This window comes from Athene noctua, chromosome 2, assembly GCF_965140245.1.
Source record: "Athene noctua chromosome 2, bAthNoc1.hap1.1, whole genome shotgun sequence".
NCBI lineage: Eukaryota > Metazoa > Chordata > Aves > Strigiformes > Strigidae > Athene > Athene noctua.
In genome coordinates, this window is record NC_134038.1 from 20,109,839 (window position 1) to 20,133,760 (window position 23,922).

The 23,922-nt window shown below is 43.3% G+C and overlaps 1 protein-coding gene across 3 annotated transcripts in view; it reads left to right on the plus strand.

The window, feature by feature from the left end:
• SYBU (syntabulin) overlaps positions 1-21,541 on the plus strand; it is a 43,223-nt gene extending 21,682 nt beyond the window's left edge. For all 3 annotated transcript variants that reach the window (XM_074898514.1, XM_074898513.1, XM_074898515.1), the window contains 4 exons: positions 14,436-14,535; positions 16,927-17,130; positions 18,111-18,260; positions 19,465-21,541. In XM_074898514.1, the coding sequence (XP_074754615.1) occupies positions 14,436-14,535; positions 16,927-17,130; positions 18,111-18,260; positions 19,465-20,575 (1,565 nt within the window). In that variant the 3' untranslated portion in view covers positions 20,576-21,541. The remainder of the gene's footprint in view (positions 1-14,435; positions 14,536-16,926; positions 17,131-18,110; positions 18,261-19,464) is intronic.
• The last annotated feature ends 2,381 nt before the right edge of the window (positions 21,542-23,922 follow it).

Sequence of the window (23,922 nt, forward strand, 5' to 3'; positions counted from 1 at the left end):
ACCTCAGGAGCTGTCAGCTGTGGGTGGGGACTGTCTCTCTGATCCTGTGACTAGTCCTACTGCTCACAGGAGGTGGAACACCATTAATAGGTGAATGTCATTTCCCTTCTTCTGGGGGTTATGGGAGCTGTTTCAGAGGTAAAAGAGATGTGAATTCACGGTCTTTAGCCAAGTTGAATAGAGATGGCCAGTAGTTTATCTGACCTCAATTCCATATCTGTAATGTAGGTCTAATCGTCTCTGCCTGCACAAGTGCAGTAAGGTGCTGTTTTGTTTTAAAGGAGATGTAATGAATAAACTCAGTGAATCTAGCATGTGGTCTTTCTGCAGGTACATAAGCATTTACTTTAGGATAAGATAAATAGTGCCTTGAACTCGCTGGTTATGCTGACTAACTTTCTGATGACTAAAAATGGGACCAAGGTTGGCTCGGACATGGGTGTCTACATTGGAGACAATCCACGTTTAGTCAGGTGAATCCCATCCCTGTATCCTCTGTTCCTCATCAGGACTCTGACAACTCTGTTGTTAGCCCTTACTGAAGCCAAGTACAGTCTCTGTCTCTTTTATTTCTGGTTTTGGTTTGGGTTGCTGTGTTTTGGTTTTTTTAACCATTCAGTTGCAGAAGAAAGTCAATGTTTGAAGATCATTCATGGGTCTTCACGGTCTAATTAGTTGCCTTTTTCTCTTCTGTTCATCCCTGAAAAATCTTAGGCACCCTCTGTTTGTCCTGTTCCTGAAGTCTACAGCCCAAGGTGCCTAGCATTGCACAGGGAGATTTTGTATCTTGTTTTGCACTGTGAATTTGCAGGAATTATTTTCAGTTCATAAACTAACTAAATCTCACAGAAGTGAAAAAAGTGCTCTTTAACTTCCTAGAGATAATACTGGAATATAATCAGAATACAAATATTTTGAGGAAAAGGTACTTGGAAGGTTAGGTTAAAATTACTAGCATAGCACTTTTTTTTAGTTGGAATTTATATGTATTTTAGATTTAAACTTTGAATTTAAACAAATTAGCTTGAATTGATGTGGAAAGTGTGTTCAAATAGCCAAGTATTTCTCTCAAAGAAAAATAAGCAAAATAGCAGCTACGGAGAGTGTTTTGGCTTTAAAGTGTTTCATATTATTGAACCTAAATCTCAATTCCTGTCAAATTAAAGTGGCCTACCAAAAGAGGCTTTTAATTCTGTCATGTATTTTATAATCCACCCCTTCCAGAAATTTATTTTAGATGTTGCTTAGTAGAGATGTAGGCAGTTAGTGGTTGGACTATGTCCTCTCAGGACATACATCTCTTTTTGTTCAGAAGACTCTCAGGCTGCAGGAAGTGCCAGTCACAGCAGAAATGGAGGATCTAAAAGAGAAGCCAGCATGTTGCAAAGGAGGAATTGACAAGTAAATGGTGAAAGCCTGAGTCCCACCTGTACTAGATAATGACCTGCCCAGCTGTGGGCTGATGGCACAGGCCACCTGCAATTCAGGGTCTTGGGCACAAATCTTTTGCATTTAGGTACTTATCCCCTTCCTTACAAAATTTAAAAAAAAAAAAAAGTAAAGGAAATCCCTGTTACTTAGTTTAGTAAAGGGAAAAAAACCTTATATTTGGATCTGTTTGTGCCTCTTTTGGAGGATGGAATCGAACACAAAGGAGAAGTGTGCCCTAATACAGTGCTGCTGGGCAGGCTGAGGGGATGCAGGGAGTCTGCTCCCAGGGAAGGTGTTCCACTTTGTTTAATTTAGTAACTGTTTTACTGGGGGTTTGAAGCTAAGTTCCCAGCAGGCACACCGTGACTCCTTTCTCTCTCTGTCTCTGTCCTGTTAATTGTCCTGATGTACAGAAAGTGGGACAGCCACCATTAAAGGGAGATTCTCACCTGACAATGCCTGCAACCTTGAGCTTAGCGTTGCACTTGGTCCACGAGAGCGCCATGGCTCTAACTGCAAACTGGAGTGAGTAGGGAATGCAGATCTTGGATTTTTGTAGGGAGCACCCAGGCTGCTGGACAGGATAAGACCTGTGCCAGTGAATTAATCTTTTAGCTCCAGATGCCTTTTGATAGGGATGCAGGTCTCCTGAGGATTGTGGGGACGTGCTCCTGCATCTGAAAAAGATGGCTGAGTGCCTGGCATAAGAAGGGCACTGGGGTTTAGAGGTCTGAGTTGAGGCAGGTATGGAGGATGGCAATAGCTGTGATCTTTAGTCAAAAGAATTTCTTTCTGGCTATTCAAGCAGGCTTTTTTCCTCTCCTCTGCTAATCCAGAGTGGAATAGGGAACAAAAAAGAGAAACTGATGCTATACACACTGCACGCTCTATAAGTATTTGTTTTAAAATATGTGTGAGGTCAAGCTAGAACATGCTTTGCAATTTGTGTATTTACTGCAGCAAATTTTCTGCTCCTCCTGGCTGCTTTCTGTGGTTTTCAACCTGCTTCACCTCCACAGAAAGAAATATTGTGCATATGAAAGAGGCCATTATGAATCTTCCCTGAGGAGATTTGGGTTTTTTGTGCTCGCTTTTAAATTACAATCTGTATTATTTATGCGAATGTTTAAAATAGCTTTCTGATTCCCCACTTAAAGTATTCTGAACCTACTCCAGCTACATTTTACTATGCACAACTCCCACCAACCATCAGTTTTTATTTCAAGTCATTTTTCATGAAATAACATGCTTCACATCCAGTATCCTGTGTTGCTATTACGTAGTTTTCTTTACAGTTTTCCAGCTGTATTCCTCCTTCCCATGATAAACAGTGTTGCCAATATTCATTTTTATCTAAGAATACACAAATTGCATTCCCTTAATCTCTCTTCATAAACAGTGCCCTGTAATCCTGTTATCATTATTGTTGACCTTTTTTGGAATTCCTCCAGGTTATTAATGCCTTTTTAATGAGAATCCTGGGATTTAAACTGTTTTCTAAGCAATGTTTACTCAAGAATTGATAGATTATTTCCTTTTCTATTTTCCTTTTACATCCCTTATTTCTTTTTTTTTGTCTGACATCTTACTATGTTCAAAGTGGAGCTATGCAAATAATTGATTTGGGGGTTAGCTGCCAAGTCAAAACATTAAAGCAAACCTTTGTTTCAGACTGAACAAAGACAGTATTCAATCTAAAATATTTAGAATGTTTGGGGAGATTTTTTGATGTTTTTATTCCCTTTTCAAAAGAAGAAAGAAATTTGTTAGTTTTCAAAATTAAAGCACCACTTCAAACAGAAAGTAGAAAATTCTGTTTTTCCATTTTCTGGCCCTGTTTGACTTCAAATCATGAATAGTTTCAGTGTTCTCTGAACTTTGGTTTTTTTGGTGACCAGATTAATACCTACAAGTTTTTGTTTTCCTCAGGGTGATTACTGTTAAAAAAGCATTTAAAGTATTGAGTGGATATGTCTATATATTCCTTATGTTTTTATATCTGTAGGCATGGAAAGCTAAGGGAATGTCTTTATTTTAGTCATGCAAGTCTCACACTTTTGATTCCACTGTGGTATAAAGACACTGGGAAAATTGGTGGTTGCTGGGCTCAGAAGTGGAAGCTCAGGCATAAACTGAGCAGGTCTTTGAAAATAGTAGTGGTATTTTAAACACTTGTCCTGTTTAAGGAGTGGTATTTTACTTGTTTTTATGTACCTAGATATCTAAATCCTGGTGAAGCTGTGTTCTAGGTGCCTTCATTCTGTTTTAGTTCTCACTTGAAGTTAACGATTCTGAGCTGAGGAAGAGCCTAGGAGAAGGGACAAATGCACATCCAGTCCTTGTTCCAGTAAACAAACCAAAACTAAAAAAAAACAGAAAATAAAATCCAACAGCCAGAAGAGCAATGAGATAGAGGTTATGAAACTTTTCCCAAACCTTCAGATTGTAGAGCCTAGTTTTCTCATGTGTGTTGTGTGCAGGGGTTGTGTAGGGTCTCCTGATGGTAACGGGAGCTGTGGGAAATTCAGGTCTGTTTGGATTCCCATGTGTAGCATGGGGTAATGAAGAAAGGCATCCTAAATTGGGTGGATTTATGGTGGAGCTGGAGAGAGGCTTGATAGGCTGCAAGGACTGTAACTCCATCTCCTCATCCAGTTCTTACTGCTGGATATGGTGTGTGTCCCAGGTGGTGTGATGGGGAGATTCCTCCTTCCAGTTCAAAACTAAATTTGGTCCTGCGAATCCCAGGTGGATCCTCTCCCCAGTAAAGCAGACAGCAGAAGAGAGTTTTCTGTAGGCCACTTTATGTGGATCCTGATGTATTTGGTGTAGTGTGAAACACTCACCCTCGTCTTCAGACAGGAGCCAGGCACCCAACTGTTCAGCACTTTTAAAGCTGACCGGCTTCTAGGCATGCCCAAAACCAAGAGTTCCACACAGCTGAGCAGCTTTACTGATTGAGAGTGATGGGAGAAGGTATTTCCTGAAGGAGGTAGCAGGTAGGGAGAGCACCACCTCCAAAATTCCCCCCTTGGGACCTGGTATCCTTTTGTAAATTCAGCCTCTGCAAGGTAGACATCGCTTCCCCAAGGAGCTTGAAATATATCACCTTTAATGTGGCATAACAAAATATTAAACCTATTTTATAATAGCATATCTTATATATACCGCTACATTAAAAATATATAAAGGAAATGAAAATTCTGTGCTTCTTTACATATTTTATTAGTATTACAAGCCTTGTCTCACTTCCATGCTGAGGCACTTTGTTAGAGGGCTCTGTGCCTCCCTTCTAAAGTTCTGTAAGTAATAGGAAGCTGTTGGCTTTCAAATTTTGGGCAGGCTGTGACTGCTACAGTTGGCAGAATACAGTGTGACCGCAAACCCACAAGGATTAATAAACTGAAAAAGCACAGGCTTCTTGCCTATCATTTATGCTTCTTAACATTAAGAGTGCTATTGGGGGAAAAAAGCAGCAAATGACAGCAGTCATAACTTGAAATGCATTGCCCTTAGACCTACCTGGACTTTATTACTGTAAAAAATACAGTTTAGGCAACAATCAATATACTGGGTAGGTTTTTACTGTTCTTTTCGACAGGCAACACTTGAACTCTATTAGTTGTTTGTAATCATTTCAATGTGTGCATTACAGTAGATATTTGACTAGTTTGTGACAAATTTTGCTTTTCATCCAGGGACTGCAGGCTTGTTTAGTTAGTTACCTCCCAGATATGTTTTCTCGTTCCAGTGTTTTTCTCTAGTCTGTTGAAAACATGTCAAACCGATTTAAAATGGTTTATGCACATTATAATGAAAACCATGTGTCTTGTGTTAAGGGTGACTGTGCAAAAGCTTTCAGTTGAATCATGTTTAGCATGTGATTTCATGAATTTGCATATATGCTGTGAACACGTCCCTGTGCAGTTAATTGCTGTGCTCCAGCCAGCCTCTGTTTCTTCAGCATGTGAACGAGATTTAGGAGATGTGTTGAAGGGATCTCTGAAAGCCCTTTGTTAAACTTCTGCCACCAACATGACAGGAGGGCTGGCATATTTTCCCAGTCTATGATGGAGTTTGCTCCCTTTCTGTGTACTTCTAAGTCATCCTTGCCAAAGATGACATTTTCCAGCTCCTAAAAATACTTCTGACCAGCCTATCCATTTCCCTTCAAACAGACCAAATAGCGCTGCCAGGTACATAAAACATTTGAGGTGTCACTATATGCTTATAAAAATTACTTGTCCATAGGTGGATTTACACATACATTTTATAAAACTGTCAAATGTAAGTTGAATATCATATTATACAACTATCTACCTGTATTTTTTGAACTTCCAGTTTTGGTATTTCTATTGAGGTTGGTGTAGCAAAGCAGCATCCTTCCATCTCTGATTCAAAAAGCCTTTTTGCTTGAACAGGAAAGTAAGTTCTCCAGACTGTTCCCTTTTGCTCCATGAACATATGTTCCTCCTGAAAAAGGTCATTTCAGGTTGAGAAGAGAAAATTTATGGGAGCCATTTTTAAGGTGGTGTTAGAACAGCCCAAACTGCATATAGAAGCACTAAGAATAATTAGGTCAGGCTGACTTCTGTGTGAAGAATCTCCTTAAGATATATATATAAAGCAATAAAAAAAAACCAACTTGCAGTGCCCTTTGTCTGTTCCAACATCTGTTTGTGGCTGCTCTACAAATCCATGAATTAAAAACAATTAAGGAAAACACAAGCCCAGATCATATTGATATGCAGAATATACATGATGGCTTTCAGCCAATATCAGTAATTAGTTTGTAGTGACTGTGTTTTTAGAGAAGAGCTTGATTGATTGTGGTTTCACAGCATACACAAGTCACATTCTGTATTCATTTTGAGATCTGCAATGCTTATAATTTGCATTAATGTAGTTCAGATTAGTACCAAAACTATAGTATTTAGATGAGATCAGAAAACTGCAGATACATTTTAATTATTTGATGACAACCCTTCTTCCAAAGTAAGAGTAAGCAAGCAAGATTACTTTAGATCACACAACCAGCAGCCTGAATTAAAATGATCATTTGTAAACTCAAGTTTAGAGAGAAAACTTCTCAGGCTGGAGCAATGGGCTGAGGCCAACTGGAGGCGTTTCACTAAGCCAAATGCCGGGGGCTGCCCTTGGGCCACAACAACCCCCAGCAGCGCTACAGGCTTGGGGAGGAGAGGCTGGAGAGCTGCCAGTCAGAGAGGGACCTGGGGGTGTTGATTGACAGCCGGCTGAACAGGAGCCAGCAGTGTGCCCAGGCGGCCAAGAAGGCCAATGGCATCCTGGCTTGTGTCAGCAATAGCGTGGCCAGCAGGGACAGGGAAGGGATCTGACCCCTGTACTCGGCACTGGTGAGGCCGCCCCTCGATTCCTGTGTTCAGTTTTGGGCCCCTCACTACAAAAAGGACATTGAATGACTCGAGCGTGTCCAGAGAAGGGCAACGGAGCTGGTGAAGGCTCTGGAGCACAGGTCGTACGGGGAGCGGCTGAGGGAACTGGGGGGGTTTAGTCTGGAACAGAGGAGGCTGAGGGGAGACCTCATCGCCCTCTACAGCTGCCTGAAAGGAGGGTGCAGAGAGCTGGGGATGAGTCTCTTTAACCAAGTAACAAGTGATAGGACAAGAGGTAACAGCCTCAAGTCGCACCAGGGAAGGTTTAGACTGGATATTAGGAAGCATTTCTTTCCAGAAGGGGTTGTTAGGCGTTGGAATGGGCTGCTCAGGGCAGTGATGGATTCCCCATCCCTGGAGGTGTTTAAGAGTCGGGTTGACATAGCGCTGAGGGATATGGTGTAGTTGGGAACCGTCAGTGTTAGGTCAATGGTTGGACTGGATGATCTTCAAGGTCTTTTCCAACCTAGATGATTCAGAAAAAAAAAAAATAAAATAAAAAAAGAAGCTCCAAGAAGTGATAAATCTTGCTTTAGCATTTCAGGCTTTTCTTCAGATAACGCCCTTAAAAATGACCCATTTTGAGGGCAAAGTCTTCTAGTGGTAAATGTACTCAATTCACAGTGTCAAGCTGACAGTGGATTTTGGTTCCACTCCCTGGCCTTTGCCTTATTACACATTTGACTTGCTATTTCTATATGTGAGACTCTTACCTTGGAACTTACTATTATAATATATTTCACACCAGACAGTAACTGGGTTAAAAGTGGATATAATCCTGGGAGTAAAAAACAGGACGCAGGACCCTCCTCCATAGGGACTGCTCTAATCTTTCAGTGACGCAAGCTGCTCCCACATGACCTACCTCTACCTGTGTCTCATACTCTCCACTACCATGAGGTCTAGAGTCAGTGGAAGAAGCTCAGGATGACCAGTAGGTCGCAGTGGTTCAGGAGCTCCTATGAGAGGCATGGATTTGAACTCCTCTGGTCTAAGAAGGGCACTGAACTCAGATCTTTTCCCTGAACTCTAACTGCTCAGCTGTGACATAAAACAGAGTGTCAGCACTAGCACTGGCCATATTTCAAAGGAATGCTGGTTGCCTGCACTTGCAAAAATAGTCTAGCTCCTGTACAGAGAGGTTCAGAGTGAATCTGAGGCATGCATGTGGGCACGCTCAGGACTACAAGTAGGTGGTTAAGTCTGGGAGATGGGCACTCTTCACTGGCAACTCCTATGGACTGCTGGAGGTGTGCTCCTGCCTGGCATGCTCTCTGCTGTGAATCTGAATTTCAGTACCTAACCACCCCCTCTGATTTTATATGCAGTTTAGCCATCAAGCTCAGATTTGTGAGTTGCATTCCCAGAATGATGTCAAGAAGCTGGGCAGAGCAATGCCTGACATTGTTGATACCGAGAGTACCAACAGGCATCGCCTCCCCTACCCACTGTGCTGGCCAACAAAGCCATCACTCCCCACTCTTGGGTGGACACCCACCCAACTGCTTGCTAGTGCTTGCTCATCAGACAGATCTGTTCGTTAATCACATTTTAACTGATTGCACAGTGCAGTAGCAGCTGGTAATTTGGGCAGCTGGCAAAGATGCAGTCAGAGAGGATGTGGAGCAAAACTTTCAGTGACCCTCCACAAATAGTTTAAACCTGCTGGGTGAGGAGGCTTCCAGCTCAATAGCAGACAGAAGACTTTGGGGAAGAACTGCAATGCAGACCCTGCTTCCCTCTGTTTGGTCTCTCTGCAGACCCTCCCTACCCTCGAGCAGATCAACACTCCCACCCAACTGGGTGTCATCTGCAAACTGACTGAGGGTGCACTCGATCCCCTCGTCTAGATCATCAATAAAGATGTTAAACAGGAGTGGCCCCAAAACCCAGCCCTGGGGGACACCACTTGTGACCGGCCGCCAACTGGATTTAACCCCGTTCACCACAACTCTCTGGGCCCGGCCATCCAGACAGTTTTTACCCAGGGAAACGTGTGCCCATCCAAGCCACGAGCAGCCAGTTTTGCCAGGAGAATGCTGTGGAAAACGTTGTCAAAGTCCTTACTAAAGGATTGTAGGTAGACAACATCCACAGCCTTTCCCTCATCCAATGAGCAGGTCGCCCTGTCGTAGGAGATCAGGTTTGTCAGGCAGGACCTGCCTTTCATAAACCCATGCTGACGGGGCCTGATCCTCTGTTTGCCCATTATATGACTTCTAATGGCACTCGAGATGATCTGCTCCATGACCTTCCCTGGCACCAAGGTCAGACTGACAGGTCTATAGTTTCCTGGATCCTCCTTTCTGCCTCTCTTGTAGATGGGTGTCACATTTGCCACCCTCCAGTCCAATGGGACCTCCCCAGTTAGCCATGATTTCAGGTAAATCATGGAAAGCACCTTGGCGAGCACATCTGCCAACTCCCTCAGCACCCTTGGGTGTAACCCATCCGGTCCCACAGACTTGTGTGCATCCAAGTGGTGCAGCAGGTCTCTGACCACCTCCTCTTCAACTGTGCTGACCTCAGTCTGCTTCCCCTCCCCATCTCCCAGCTCATGACTCTGGGTGTCCAGGGAACAGCCAGTTCCACTGCTAAAGACTGATGCAAAGTAGGTGTTGAGCATCTCAGCCTTTTCCTCATCCTTAGTTGCTTTTTCTTAACGTTTGTCAGTCCATGTAAGCAGTGTGGTTTTCTTTCCTAGATTGCTTGTGGTGTACAAAATCTTGCAGGAACAACCCCATATTAAATAGAAAAGAAGAAGCATTAGTGTTTCCTGGAAATACACTTCTTACGCTGTTAAACATTAGAACTAGAGATGTAGCTGTGAGAAATTTCAAGATAAATGAAACCACATCTCTTTAAAATACAGGTCCTTTAAATAGTGGGCATTACAACTGCATTCTCTCTGCTTTTTCAGCTGCTTCTAATGGCTTTTCTGCAATTTTGTACACAGTCAGGCCCTGTCTCTTCCCCTGGGATCTCTAAATAAAGCTTTCTACAGAGAGAACATGCCACTTATTCCTCTAGTTGCTGCACTGGGTGGTAAACATATATGCATATTCTGGGCTCTTTGTCATATAACAGGATGCTTTTGAAGCAAAAGAAGCTCAGCAGATTTAAGTCCTTTACATTGTGTGAACAAGCTGTCTTGTCAGCACTATTTTCACCTCTGTTTCACTGGGTGAAATATGCAAAACCTAGCATCAGGAGTGAGATAAATATATATTATAAAGAGGTCATGTTTATGGAATCAGAAGATAGGTAAGCTTGGTGGTTTATATACTTTGGCAGCTATGAAACAGTGGTGAAGTTGCAGATAGGAAAGACTTACACAGAAAGACTAAATTTTAATAAGCTCATATGTGTCCTGAGTTTTGGGAATCTAGTTCTGCTCAGCTGTCAATGTTCCTGTCACAGATATTATGTGAACTTTTTCCTTTTTTCCATATTTTAATCATACTATTTAGATAACAAATGGACAATAAAATGCACACAAGAAAGTTTGAGCTTTACTCTTACAGAAGGAAAAAGATTTAATGCTAAAATTTTAATATTGAGGCCAGAAGACCATCCAACAATGTATCCAACCATCTGTAATGGCTAGAAATAGCAGACTGGGATGCCATACTCCAGGTGTGCATGTGGGGTTATTGCGTGACTCTACGTAAGAAATGTATACACTGTCTATATATACATATATACATACATGACATGGTATTTCTGTGCTTGCATACTGTCCTGGTAGGCCCAGTATACCCAATCTGTTCTACCTGTAAAAGCTGTGAATACAGTGTGTGATACGGTCACTGTACTGTGTCATTATCCTTGCACTATGGCTGAGGCAGTGCAGAGAGCAGAGATAAAGGTAGGGCTTTTCTATCCTCAAGATGTGGGTGCGATGGCTGCACTGCACGAGTGGGATAAACATGTGCTAGTGCCAGCTGCCGGTGTACCTGCCCTTGCACAGGTAGTCCTTTCTTCCTCTCCTCAGTCCTGCCCGAAAGTTTGTACTTGCATTACATACAGGATGGAAATTCGCCCTCGAGTAATTAGTAGGAGGTTTCCCAGTTGATTGTAGTGCTGCATCAGGACAGCATTAGCCCCCGAGCTGTGGTCCCTGACCCCTGGCACAGATGAGCACGTCTGTCTGCTGGACCATCACCGCCCTCTCTGCCTCTGCCCGGGTTGTGCCTGCCCACGCTGCCTGCACTCCTTGTCACAGGCAGTGCAGCATGCAGTTGTGGGGTTGCAGGCTCCCTTCTCCTCCCCTCTGTGTGAGCTGGAGCTAGGTGACTGTTGCGATGCTCTCAGGGCATGAAGGAGACTAAAAGGCAGCACAAAGCGTGATGCTGACTGCAGCATGCTCTCAGCTTGGTGCAGTTGCCTCTCAAGCAGTGAAGTGGTAGAAGCAGAGACAGTGGTAGATGCTGCACTGTTTCACTCCAGCTTCTCAAATATCCGTTCCAGGCAAGGAGCAATCCTGAAAAATGTTACAGTCCTTTGTTTGCCATCCTTGTGTTGTTTTTCCCACTGCACAGAGCAGTGCACAGCTCTGCTCCCATGGCATGGGCATGCGGCTGCTTGGAGCCCACTGCAAGGTGGAGGGAGGCCGGATCGACGGGCCTCCCAGTGTTGGATGCCACATGTGTGGCACGAGCATTTCCATCAGAGCACACTCCTGAGCCGGCTCACCTGCTGGCAGGCTGTTGGTGCCACTGAGTGGCCGAAGCATGAAAGAATATGTATGAATGAATGTCAGATGAGATACCACTGAATCTGATGTCTCAACATGTAGCATCTTTTGCAGGAGAGGGTGTGTAAAGACAGTTCTCTTAACAGCAGAGTCTCAGATCATAGCTAAACAAGTGTTATGGCCAGTTGGGACAAAAGAATATGTTTTTGAGAAATGTCAACCTCTTTCATGGTTAACGCTGAATCAGCGGGTTGTTCTGGAACTTATATTCATGAGCTTTTGCATTCACATTGTCACAGTGACAAAAAAATTCAACAGGTGTCCTTAGGAAGCTGTCCACCTGGAGAATGGCAGTAGGAGATATGAGAGGCCACATTCGGCTCCTGCCCATGTTGCTGGTAGGCAAGGAGTTTAATCTCTTTGTTAAGACATTTGTAAGATGGAAGTCACACTTACCCAGGAGAATATGTTGCAATTGATATTATATGGATAGGTGCCATGTTGTTTTGCTTAGAGATGTCTACCAAATGGGAGAAAATATTTTTTAAAGTCTCCTAGTAACACTGCTGTCAAGCTCTGCTACATGCAGAGCTGGCTTGAACATCACTAATGCACTTGGAAACGACACTTAGCAGTGACCTCTTTAATTTATAAAATGTTCTCAAAGATCCTATAAATAGCCACATGCCTACTTTTAAGCGTAAGTAGTCTTCTGTGATCAGTGTTAAGCTTGGGTGTAGCTGTTATCAGAATTGGGGCCAGAAAGGTTAATTTGTGCTTTGCAGACACAGTTCCTGGTCTCAGATGCAGTTCAGTCTTTCAGAAAGCTCAGCCTTCGAGGTGGTTGCGTCTCCAGGCTCTGCTGACTCTTATTGGCAGTGCCTAGCTCAGCAGCCCTTCCCAGTGCTGTGCTCCAAGCCAGGCGGGTCAGGGAGAGGCTATTATTAAGCCTTGCTTCTTCGAAATGCTTTCGATAGTGAGATCTGATGATGATGTGGTCTACTTAAGCAGAGATAAGCCTCAGCTAGGACTCCTGTTCTCTGTGCCGCAGCCAGGACTTGACTTCGGAAAGCTGTTGGTGTCTTACAAGGGCAGGAATGTTTTGGGGGCCCAAACACCAGAGGTATGAAATCTGTGCGATGTGTTTACCTGTTCGGGTCTTGCTTGGAAAAGTAGGTTTGGGAGTAGCATGATACTGAGACAGCATTTGGTATCTCAGTCTTGTAGATGGGAGTGTTTTGTTTATCAGGAAACTCTGTTTCAGCTTTGGACATCATGTCCCACGCTCATTTTGCTTCCCCAAGGAGAGGGTCACATCTGTAGTCATGATATAAATACTCTGTGAAACAAAGCGGTTTTGCTGCTCTCTCTCCCTCCCCTTGCAAACTTGCATGCAGTTCTGATCAGGTTACAGCTGTGGTCACTTGGGTCTGATTATCAGGGGTGTTGTAGTGGACATGGACTTGGTTAGAGGTGATAAAGCTGCATCCTTGTGATACCCTTTTGAATCTTTGCATATGAACACTTTGAAATTGGGCTGAGGGATATGCTGGGCTGAACCAGATACAAGGGAAACAAGGACTGGTCTCAGACCTGGTGAGGTTGGGAAAGCATCGGGTTAAATTTGAACACATCTGATCCTAAAATTGGTTGCTAAGAGTTGACAGATGGTAAGGATGGTTGCTGTATGTCACATCCTCTTGAAGGCTGTGAAGACACGCTCCAACGAGGCCTTTTCCCAGTCCCAGGTGTTCAGGGGTGCAAGAATGCCTGAATGCCTGTCGCCATCAGCTCTGCAAAGGATTTATGAGACTGTGCACGTGAAGGTTTTATCTGACATGGTGGGGAGGATGGTAGCTACAGCTACATCTCCCCCTCGTGGAAAAGATAGCAAAAATGGGGTTTGTGGTAAGTCTGCAGCTGCTGGCTGGGGGTGTCTGTGCATGGCACAGCACCCAGAAGTTCTCAGGTGAGAACTGACCGCTCGCTTAAAGGATGTTGGAAAGTTATTTCCATCCGCTTGATAAAATTGTCATCCACTGTTGTGACTCTGCAGAGTGAGACCTGGATATGACTTGTGACATTTGCCATTTGAGTGACAGACTGAAAAAAAATCCTAGTTTTAGAGTGGTTTATTTTCCAGATTATAAGATTTTCTTAGTATATCCACCTACTACTGACCTTAGCAAAATGAGAGCAGTTTTCCTTATATATACCAGAGCTTGGGAAATAAACCTGTGATTCATAGAAAGTCAGTAATCAGATAGATGGCTTAGCACCTGAAAAGTACTTGAGAACCACATGTGATTATTGGATTATTTTAAGGCTGTCAGAACTGCCTTACTATGCTTCTGTGCCACATGAAAATCTGCATATATGTGTACATATATATATGCCTAGAACCTGTTAGCCTGTACATATTTATACATATATACATATGTATATAGTCTCAGAAACCAAAATAGAAGCAGCTTTCCTCCCAGCAAGGAGTGTTTTCGTATGGTATAAAGCAAGAGAAATTGCCAGTTACAATTGTGCTCCTATTCACTGTGCTCCTGAAGGAGCCACATGAGCAGCCTCGTTCATGTGTTGATGGCTGTGAGAAAGGTTGTCACAACCACTGTTCCTAGGCGAGTCCTAAAATGGCTTCTGTGGTGTGAGAGTTTTGTGTCCAAATGTTTTTTCTGCTCTTGTTGAAGTGCCAGTTCTGAAGAAATGTTGAAAATCTGGAACAAATCCAGTGCTTTTCCTCAGGGATGTTTGAAAATTTATGCAACTTCTGAAATTCACACAGGACGGACAAAGGAAGGATGCTTGTGATTCACTGTTATTTTGAAAACAGTCTTTGAGTTATAATTTCCATCATGTTTTCACTCTTCCCTTTTCCTTTCCAGGGAGTGAAGCTGATTTTAGTTCTTCAAGCAGCACAGGCAGTATTTCAGCACCTGAAGTCCATATGTCTGCTGCTGGAAGCAAAAGATCTTTTTCTCGCAAGTAAGCAAAGTAATTTTTCATGAATAGTGCAAGTGTTGCTAGTGCAAAGATAGACTGCTGTGTAAGGTCTTGTAGTTAATACATATAATACAAGTATTATGAGTTTTAAAACAATTTGGGTGAAAGTATGATCTTGGGCAGTGCTTACGATGAGAACTGTGATATGAGAAAGGAAAAAAAAATATTTGGAGCACAAAAATTGTCAATATGCCAGATCAGCTGACTGGTATTTTTTTGTTCTTTATTCATAACAAGTACGGGAGACACAATCGGGTAAAGCAGAAAAGGCATTGGCTGGAGTGGAGGAGGGAACAACTGGGTGTATGTTAGTTAACAGCAATACTTATAACCAGTTAACCTTAACCTTTTAGTCTTATCACTTTGTTTTCTCTCTGTAGTAAATTGTCAGCTTGGTGTATACCTTTCCAGATCATGACCTTATTTTTTGTAGAAAATAGTAGACAACAGTGCCTTTGATGCTGTTTTCTTAAACACCCTTGCCCAACCTTTATATAACTAAAACTATATGCAAATTTAAAATATCATATTCATCTATTTAAATGAACCTTTCATGAAAGATTTCTGTAAGATTTCCCCCCATCACATGTGAAGTGCAAATCCAGACAGCTTGCGAATACGGGGGCATTGGGATGAAGCAGCGCATGTTGTGCTCTGCCCACGCAATCCCTGCTGCTTACATTTTTTGGAGTAGGAGGAAAGAGTTCAGATTGATGGGACTGGTTTCCTGCTCTTTGTGGAAGAGCTGGCAAACAGGCTGGGACCGACAGCGGGACACTGGTGTGCTTCTGTCACCCAGACGTCTCCAAGGTCACAGCGTGCTCCAGTGTACAGAGATCAGCAGAATGGTGCTTAACGAGCAGCTTCCTATCTGTATCGTGAGACTGTTAGAGAAATAAACATTACTTAAGCAGTCTCTAGATCAAATCTAACAAGGTACTAGCCGTGAGAAAAAAACAGTACTAAGTATAATATGAAGCCCTAAAGTCACCTTATTTTCTGTAAGGTTATGTATAATTTCATATATTATCATGTATTTAAATATACCTTTAAATGAGAGCATACTGACCTACTCAGTTGGACAGAAGTCCTCTATAATAGTGCTCCTTCAAATGCATTGCTGTGTTATGCACAGTCTGTGCAAGTTCTGCCTCACACCAGAGTTGGTGCTGTACTGTACAAAGTGGAAGATGTCACCTTTGCAATATGTTCTTTTTTAACTGTTTGACTTAATTCACTGTGAAACATATCAGTATTGTCACAAACTACAGTCCTGCACTTCATTGTAAAATAATTATAAAATTACCCAAACCGCAGCAGTGTGATGAACGTTTGCAGCAGCCACTCAACCATCTGTTCCTTATAAACTGTTCCATTTTCAGAGAAGGGAGGAAACCAAGTCAGACAATTTTAAGAAGAGATTTTGCTTCATAATTCTGTGGTATTTAAATTTTTATGTTCAAGACTTTTCTTTTGCTGGCTGGATTTGCCTTTTTCCATGTTTTTTTAAACTTGCCCTTTAATTACAATTTAGAAGAGCAACTTTTATGGGAGGGTGAAGGTAGCAGGGTAGTAGTGCAGGAAGGCAAACCAAGTGTGTGAGAAACGCACCCCAAGAAGCTGTCCTCAGAGCACCCCAGCCCTTTGGCAGCTGCAGATACCAATTGCTTTCAAGCACACACAGTTGGCAGTCAGATTATGTAATAAAAAGTGGGAAAAGAAAGGTAGATATGTATGAGGTAAACTGGAAGGAAGAAAGAAAATGCCATGCTTTCCTTTGTCTATTTTAATACCATTTCAGCCTTCTCTCAGTGGGGTTCAAACTGTATCTAAGCAAATGAATAGCTGACAATGACAGCTGAAGCACCCAGTATGCCAAAGGCAGAAAAGAACAGTGGCTCAAACAAAATCTGTTTTCACTGCACGCTGTGACCCCTCGGGCTGCTTGCTGAGGAGCATGAAAGCAGTCTTACAGCAAACCTCCACAGACGGGCATCTCTCTGCAGGCCTGGCCAGGGAAAGCTGAAGCATGAGTCTTTTGGCACTAATCCAGGCTGCAGTCCTCTCATTACTTAATGGATTCAGGTTCAGGGAACACAAACGATCTGATGGAGTCCCTGGGAACTGTGCTATCCACAGAGAAATGTGAAAATGGCTGAGGTTTCCCTACAACACGTAATTCAGTCTGAGCGCCCCACGGTCAGTGAAAGAACGCACGGTGGCTGATGACTTCAGGACTTTCTTTCTTCCCAGCCACTCACAGTTATCTCTCTGATTTAGTGTTTAGACAACTCTGTGTGTAAAAGAAGACACATAATGGCTTGTGTGACAAGGATAATCCAATATGCTTTAACCATTTTTGTTCCCCTCCAGTCGTGGCCCTTATGGTCGGAATAACGGATCCTTATCCTACAAGTCTGGAGCCAGCCCACCTGCTTTCCTTGAAAAGGACCCTTTGCCAACGCTGTCCAAAAACCAGCTGAGCCCTACTAACATCCATCAGAGTTACAGGGCTTCTTCAGCCAGCAGCAGCAACTCAGGCTCATACAAAGGAAGCGACAGCAGCCCAGTGATGAGGCAAGTCTTTACTTCAGCATCCTGGTGTTCAGCACACTGACACACTTCTCTGCACTGTAACGTGGGATCAGCTGTATGAGTTGCTGAGCAGGTCACCTTGCTCCTCAGCAGAGGTGTGACTTATACTGGTGGCTAGACAGTCAACAGGGTGCTCCATCCCTTGTAAAAGCTTTATTGTTCCAGCACTGTAAAATTCAAGGTTGCTTTTAGTCAAAGGTTTTTGTAGTTGGTTTTCATTCCAAGACAGGATCCTTCATGTAGTTTCATGCCGTCAGTTCTCATGGGCATTTACTGGTTCTTTCGTCTTAAGGGTCCTTTGGCTTTGGAGAGAGTTGGGTGAGGTAGTATAGAGAGCATTATACACTTGAAGGAAAATTCATCCTGCCCAGCCTTAGGCACCTCCCTCTGCAGTTTGCTGTACAGGAAAGAGAGACCTGCCAGAGCACCGTGACATATTGCAGAGAAGTAATTGCCACCGTGCTGCTGCTGTTTCCCTCTCTCAGGCAACAAAACAGCCAAGAATGTCAGATACACACCTAAAGTTAGACAGGATGAATTCAGGTTACAGCATGCTCAACTTCATAATGGACGTGTGGAGCTGAACTCAGTCTGTGTGCTACCTCACCTGGCCGTGTCTGCAGCTGATGCCTTTGCCAGTAGCCCAGCTGCCCGCTCTTGGACATTCTACCTATTTTGGGTGAGGGGATGGCGACGGATTTTGAAGTTAAATGTCTCATTTGATGTAATGGCACTGAAACCAAGTATGGTAAATAGTGAATTTTGCACTATAGCCGCAAATCAGGAGTTTCCTCAAGTATTTTGATTTGCCAGAGGGAGTCACTTGTGCAGAAACTGAGGAGCCCCAAATGAGTCAAGTGTAGACTCAGCTTTGTATCAGCCAATGGGATGTTTTTCTTTTTGCCAGAACTGAAGAACTGTGGGAGTGATGTTATGTGATGGTTTGGTTTTTTTCGTTTCAGGCGATCAGGGAGATACAATTCTTGTGGTGACAATCACAGCATGAAGCCACAAAATCCAGAGCAATACTTGACTCCTCTGCAGCAGAAAGAAGTTACAGTACGGCATTTGAAAACAAAGCTGAAGGAATCTGAGAGCAAACTTAAAGAAAGGTAAATTTCACTTCAGAAATCAGAGTTAGAAAGATTTATTCAGGAGCATTAGGAGTGGGAATCCTAAATATTTTTACTCATTTCTTGACCACATAAAGTTTTCATTATGAAATTTGAAATATGATCAGTCTGATTAGGTTGCTTTCAGGTTATTTCAGGTTTCATAGTGTTCTCAGGGAATATGTACCATGCAGTTCAGTTATGAATATAGCTTGCTTTTCCTTTCTTTGAACTTTCACAATAGTATATTTTTAAAGGATTATTTTTTACCAGTCTGATTTAGCATTGAGATATTTTATATATAAACCAGTTTCTATCTGACAGTATGCATTACCTTAGTCTCCTGTTTTACCTCACTCAGTGAAATACAACTACAAACGTCCTCCTTCTCCCCTAATTAAAGAAAAGCTCTTACACAAACCAGTGTGCCCGCTTGTGTTTTTGTCATTTGGGTACGAATTTTTCATAATAGTCCTTTGTGTGGACACTGAGCAAAGAAGTGACAATGTGCATTACACAGCAACAGATGTCATCTCTTTTACTAAAACTGTGCTCCGAGAGCTGGCTCTCCAGCAGACACAACTGAAGTGGGCACAAAGGACTGTTTGAATGGAGCCCCAAGGCAGAGGCCCATGGACCCTGTGGTCCAGGTCGGGATAGCCTGAGCTCTGCATCTGCAAGAGCTGGATCTCAAGGCGCCCCCTCTCCCCACTTGCTTGCAAGTCAAGGCAGCAGTCTCTAGCTCCACACTGGGCAAAGCAAGCCAGGTGCCTGCAGCCCTGAGCCGTCCTGCTGTCTGAGGCCATTGTTGGCTCTGGTTGTATGTGAGGAGCTGCTGGCAGGCCCAGGGGGATGCATCCAGGCAGCTGATTCTCATTTCCTCCAGGGTCAGGCAGTAGGTGAGATGCTGGACCTGACCTAGAGGCCACTACTTGTGCCTCAAAATGCCAGGATCATGGCACAGCCCACAAGGCTGCTGACTGTGTGGCGAGGTTGGTGACCAGTTAGCAGCCAGCCAGCATGTGTTGGCAGCAGGCTTACATTTCTGCTGCTCTCAGAGGCAGCAGCAAATGGTGCATGGAGGAGATTGCTACCTTCTTGGAGCATCTCTGTGGCATAGCCATCGCAGTGTGGTGGAGCCTCACATTGACTACTTTAACTGCCCAGTCAGCAGAAGTGTTACAACATTTTTGTTTTGTGATAGGGAAACAGAAATAGAAGAGCTCAAAGCTCAGCTGGGACGGATGAGGGAAGACTGGATTGAAGAAGAGTGTAATCGTGTGGAGGCAGAACTGGCCTTAAAGGAAGCAAGAAGTGAAATTAAACAACTCAAACAGGTTATTGAAACCATGAAAACCAGCTTGGCTGAGAAAGACAAAAAAATTCAGAAATACTCCATAGATATAAATATTCAAAACAAGAAACTGGAATCTTTGCTGCAGAGCATGGAGATGGCTCAGAATAGCACTGTGAGGGATGAACAGTGCCTGGAGTACACGTGTGACTCAGAGAGGAAGCCCTTAGCATTGTGTGCCACAATGCCAACCAGCCTTATCACAGAGGACCAAGATCTGGAGGAGGTGGCAGATAGTGGACTTCTTCTTAATGAGGACACAGGTAATGGGAGTGGTTCATCTGAACAGAGTTTGACCACCACAACCTCTGAGTGGAGTGATCCAGCTCCCTCCAGTTCTGCTGTGAAAGAGATGCTTGAAAAGGTTCTGGATGAAAAACTAGCTTCTTTCCAGGAGGAAGAGAAAAGCAGCAACATCATGGTAGAACAGGCCGTCCAGACTGACATAGTGCTGTATAGCCTAGATGTGGAGCAGCTCATTCAAAACATCTTCAGAGCTCAAGATGCTTATCCTCTAAGCCCACCTTCTTCACTGAAGGAATTGGGGGAATTCTCTCTTGGAAGCTTCAGTGATTCTGGTATCACTGTGGACTTAACTCCAAGTGATCCAAACTCTGCCATCCTTTTGTCTCCTATGGAGTCTCCATGCAGGAAGGTGGAGCGCGGAGTTAACGAAAACCATTTCATGAAAGAACTCGACTTTACTGAACCTCATGACGATGAAGCCTTTGGGTGTGTAAATACTTTATCTCAGACAGGAATAAAGAGGAGATACTGGAGCAGCAGTCTTCTCAGAGATGTTCTGGCTGTAGCAGCCCCTGTTGTGCCAACTATCATGTGGGCTTTCAGTACTCAGAGAGGAGGAACAGATCCCATTTACAATATTGGAGCATTGCTTCGTGGTTGCTGCCTGGTGGCCATGCACTCTTTACGCCGTACACCTTTCAATATCAAACCCTAAAGTCCACTCTGTCCCTGGGCACCAACTGGCTGAGGCACAGAGAAGGAGGGATGACATCATAAGAATTTACTGTATATTCTGGCAGAGCCCATAATTTTGCTTTTGACTATTTGATTTGCACTATAAATCAGTACAAAAACATGTTCCTTGTTTCAAAATAAAAAAGCTGAACCCTGTAGTTCCACAAGATGTGTTTTTAACAGTACTGCTGCCTACAGAAATAGTCTTCCTGCTCCCAAGGACTGTGTCCCTCCCCTGTGCTAGTGTCTTTCTGGTGCCAGCACATCTGCAGTGAACATGACCAGGGAAATTAAGGAGAATTAGAGCTAGTGCTCTGTCATGTTCGTTTGCTGAGTTAGCATTAAGCTCAGTCCTTTTCCCTAGCTGGTTCACTGAGCAAATGTACAGGCGCTTTGCACTGGCTCAAGGGTAGCACAAGATGCACACAGAAACAAATGACCAGAGAAAGGTGGGGTATTTCTTTAGGCAGCACTAACCTAAAACATCTGTGAAACTACAGTGTTAAGTAAGTGACATGGAGACTCATTCCCACCAAGGGTATCACACTTGTGCTCCAGAAAGCATGCTAGCGCTTTCCATTTGTTGTCCAAAGTAAAGAAGTAAAACCCATATTCCCCAGGCAGCTTCCAGCACATCGTTCGTGCCCGTCTTGTGTAGTGCTCTTCTCAATCGTATAATTGCTTGAGCATTTCACTGGTCTTGTGCATATATGGGGACCGTAACCAAAAATGTACATTGTTGGGAGTCTTGAAAATTGTTACAATGATAAGTATAGGCGTGGATACACTTTGAATCTTAATGTTGAAGTCTTAATGTATTGGAACCCGATAGTCCTTTGAGCCCTTTGAAATACTATGTATAAATGTATTGTGGTTTAACTTATTTATTTAATTGCTTTATTATAAATTACCTTTATAATCACAAATTCAGTAAAGCATGTTAGAAATGTCAAATGTGAGAGTGTTTTACTGTAGCAAAACTATAAAAAAATGTCCCATTTCAGCTGAGCTGTCAAGGCACAGGCCGAGCGGAAGAAGGCACTGTATCAGGGCATAAGAAAGCATCAGGATCCAGAGAACAGAGTTAGACTGAGAAAATCTTAAGTACAGCTCCACGCATAAGCGCTCAGCCCGAGAAAAAGGCTCCAGCTGGTCTGCAGACGTGCACATCACCCACACTGCTGCACCCATGTTGCATTAACAGATGCAAGTGACCTAGTCTTTAACCCAATGAAATCTTGTGGAAATCTCTTAACTTCTCATTTCTGTGCTCCCAGAAGAATACCAGTCTTCCCAGCATTTAACAGATGTCCAGAAGGCCTTGTTTAACCCGGCCGAGAGTCATGCAGTCTCAGTGTGCATGCCAAGTTGCAACTGTAACCATCAAACCATGAATTCTCCATGTCCAAAACTAGAGGCCTGTGCATAGATCAGAGGAGGGCAACATAATGCAACAGAGGAAGCAGTGGGGTTTTCTGGCTCCACCCAAGCTTTCAACACCACATCTGGCCATTTAGACCTCACGGGTCTCCTGTTTTCCCTTCAGCACAGCAAGTGTGGTATTTTCCTGTGCAGGCCAGAGCAGAAGAGGTTTAGTGAAGCTTGACAGTGCCATGCATTGCTCCACAGCTTTTGGGAAGAAGGGAGTCATTAGTAAGCCACAAGGGAGGAGGAATAATGAGCCAGCATGCGAGGAGCATTTTCAACACTCAAGACTTGTAGACTTTTCATGTCCCTGTGATGACCAGGTTCTGAATTATTTGCGTTCACACCAAAGATTCAAGAGGGTTCATTAAGCGTTCTATTAAGGCAGATAGATCTAACAGACAATTTGATGTAACATAGTCCCCAAGAGTTGATAAAGATGGCCATAAGAGCATCTTGCTTTCCTCATCCATGCTCTCCTGCCTTCCTGGGTTCCTGCAGGCCAGCTGGCTTGCCTTATGACACTATTGCAATACATACTGCTCAAAGGTCACTTTCAAAAGCTTTTTAAGTATACGGACACTAGGGCCAAAATTAATAGTTGGGGGGGGCTTAATGTAAATTTTACACTACCATGGAATTTCATCATTCCTAGATATCTCTTCTTGGGACTGAAACACATTACAGAAAATGACTTATTCCTACTTCAAAGTATGTCTGTTCGAGGCCAAGAGAGCAATATTTTATACGTGATGTAACCAACTTTATTATAATTTTGGATTTCCCTTTTACAGCCACTATTGTTTAAGTCATCTTCAAGTGGCAGTGAAATGGAGCATAATTTAGAGAAAAAAGTGATCTTCAGTTCTAGGAGAGACTCACCTGCACCTACATGGGTTTCTTTTGCAGCAAGAGGCAACAAAGCAACACAAACCTACACTTACATTTAAAATTTCAATAGGCCAATCTCATTTCAATCCATGTTTTGGTCAGGTTCCGTTTAGCAGCAGTGTTTATAAACATGCTGTTTAAGACATAAGGTGCTAACACCAGAATAACATCAAAGTTGCTTTCTGCCTTTAAAACCTTTTGGTCTGCTCAGCTCTCATAAGGCATTTAAGTGTGCTCAGCGAGAGGCGACGGATTTCCCATCGCATTCCCGATAAAAGTCCTTGCTCTGATCTCTGCCCAAAATGCGGCTTGCTTCCAAGCCTCCACCTTTTCTTCTCCATGCTGCAAGGGTGTACAGCTCAAGGTGCCCTCTGTAATAGGCCTGAAGTTCCATTTCAGAGTATATGCTAAAAGCTGCTACAAACATACCATCTTTTTTTTTTTTCCCCCTCTAATATTTTGCTTTTGTCTTAGTCATAACTCACCTGGATCCTGCTGGTGCTGTATGGAGTAGTTATGTGAGGACCATCAACCTCCAAACAGGTCAATAAAAACTTTTTTTTTTTTTCTGAGTTTAGAAAATACTCATACCCGCACCCATACCACACTGGAAAGTCTCAAAGCATGCATGTGGGGAGGACAAGCAGCTCGTAGGCTAAGGGTAAAACAGCAGATGTCTACTTGAATTCAAGCTTATAGCATAGGAACCAAGTCAGCTCCTTCCTGTGCTGAAGCAACGCCTGTTAATAATCCCATTACACATTTTTCTTTCTAACCCAGGAGCAAAAAAGCTTTTCTTTAAAATCCATCTTAAGAGGTACTCGACATGTCCCTAAGCTACTGAAAGCACTGAGGCCCAGGCACTGCCCACCTCCATGCCAGCTTCACCTGCACCTTTACTTATGCCCACCCTCTCACAAGGGTGTTCTTAACTTGTAATTACTTACTCATTTCTCCTTCCTTTCCCTACAAATCAACTCTCTCTCCTAAATCCCAACCTCTAGAAACATA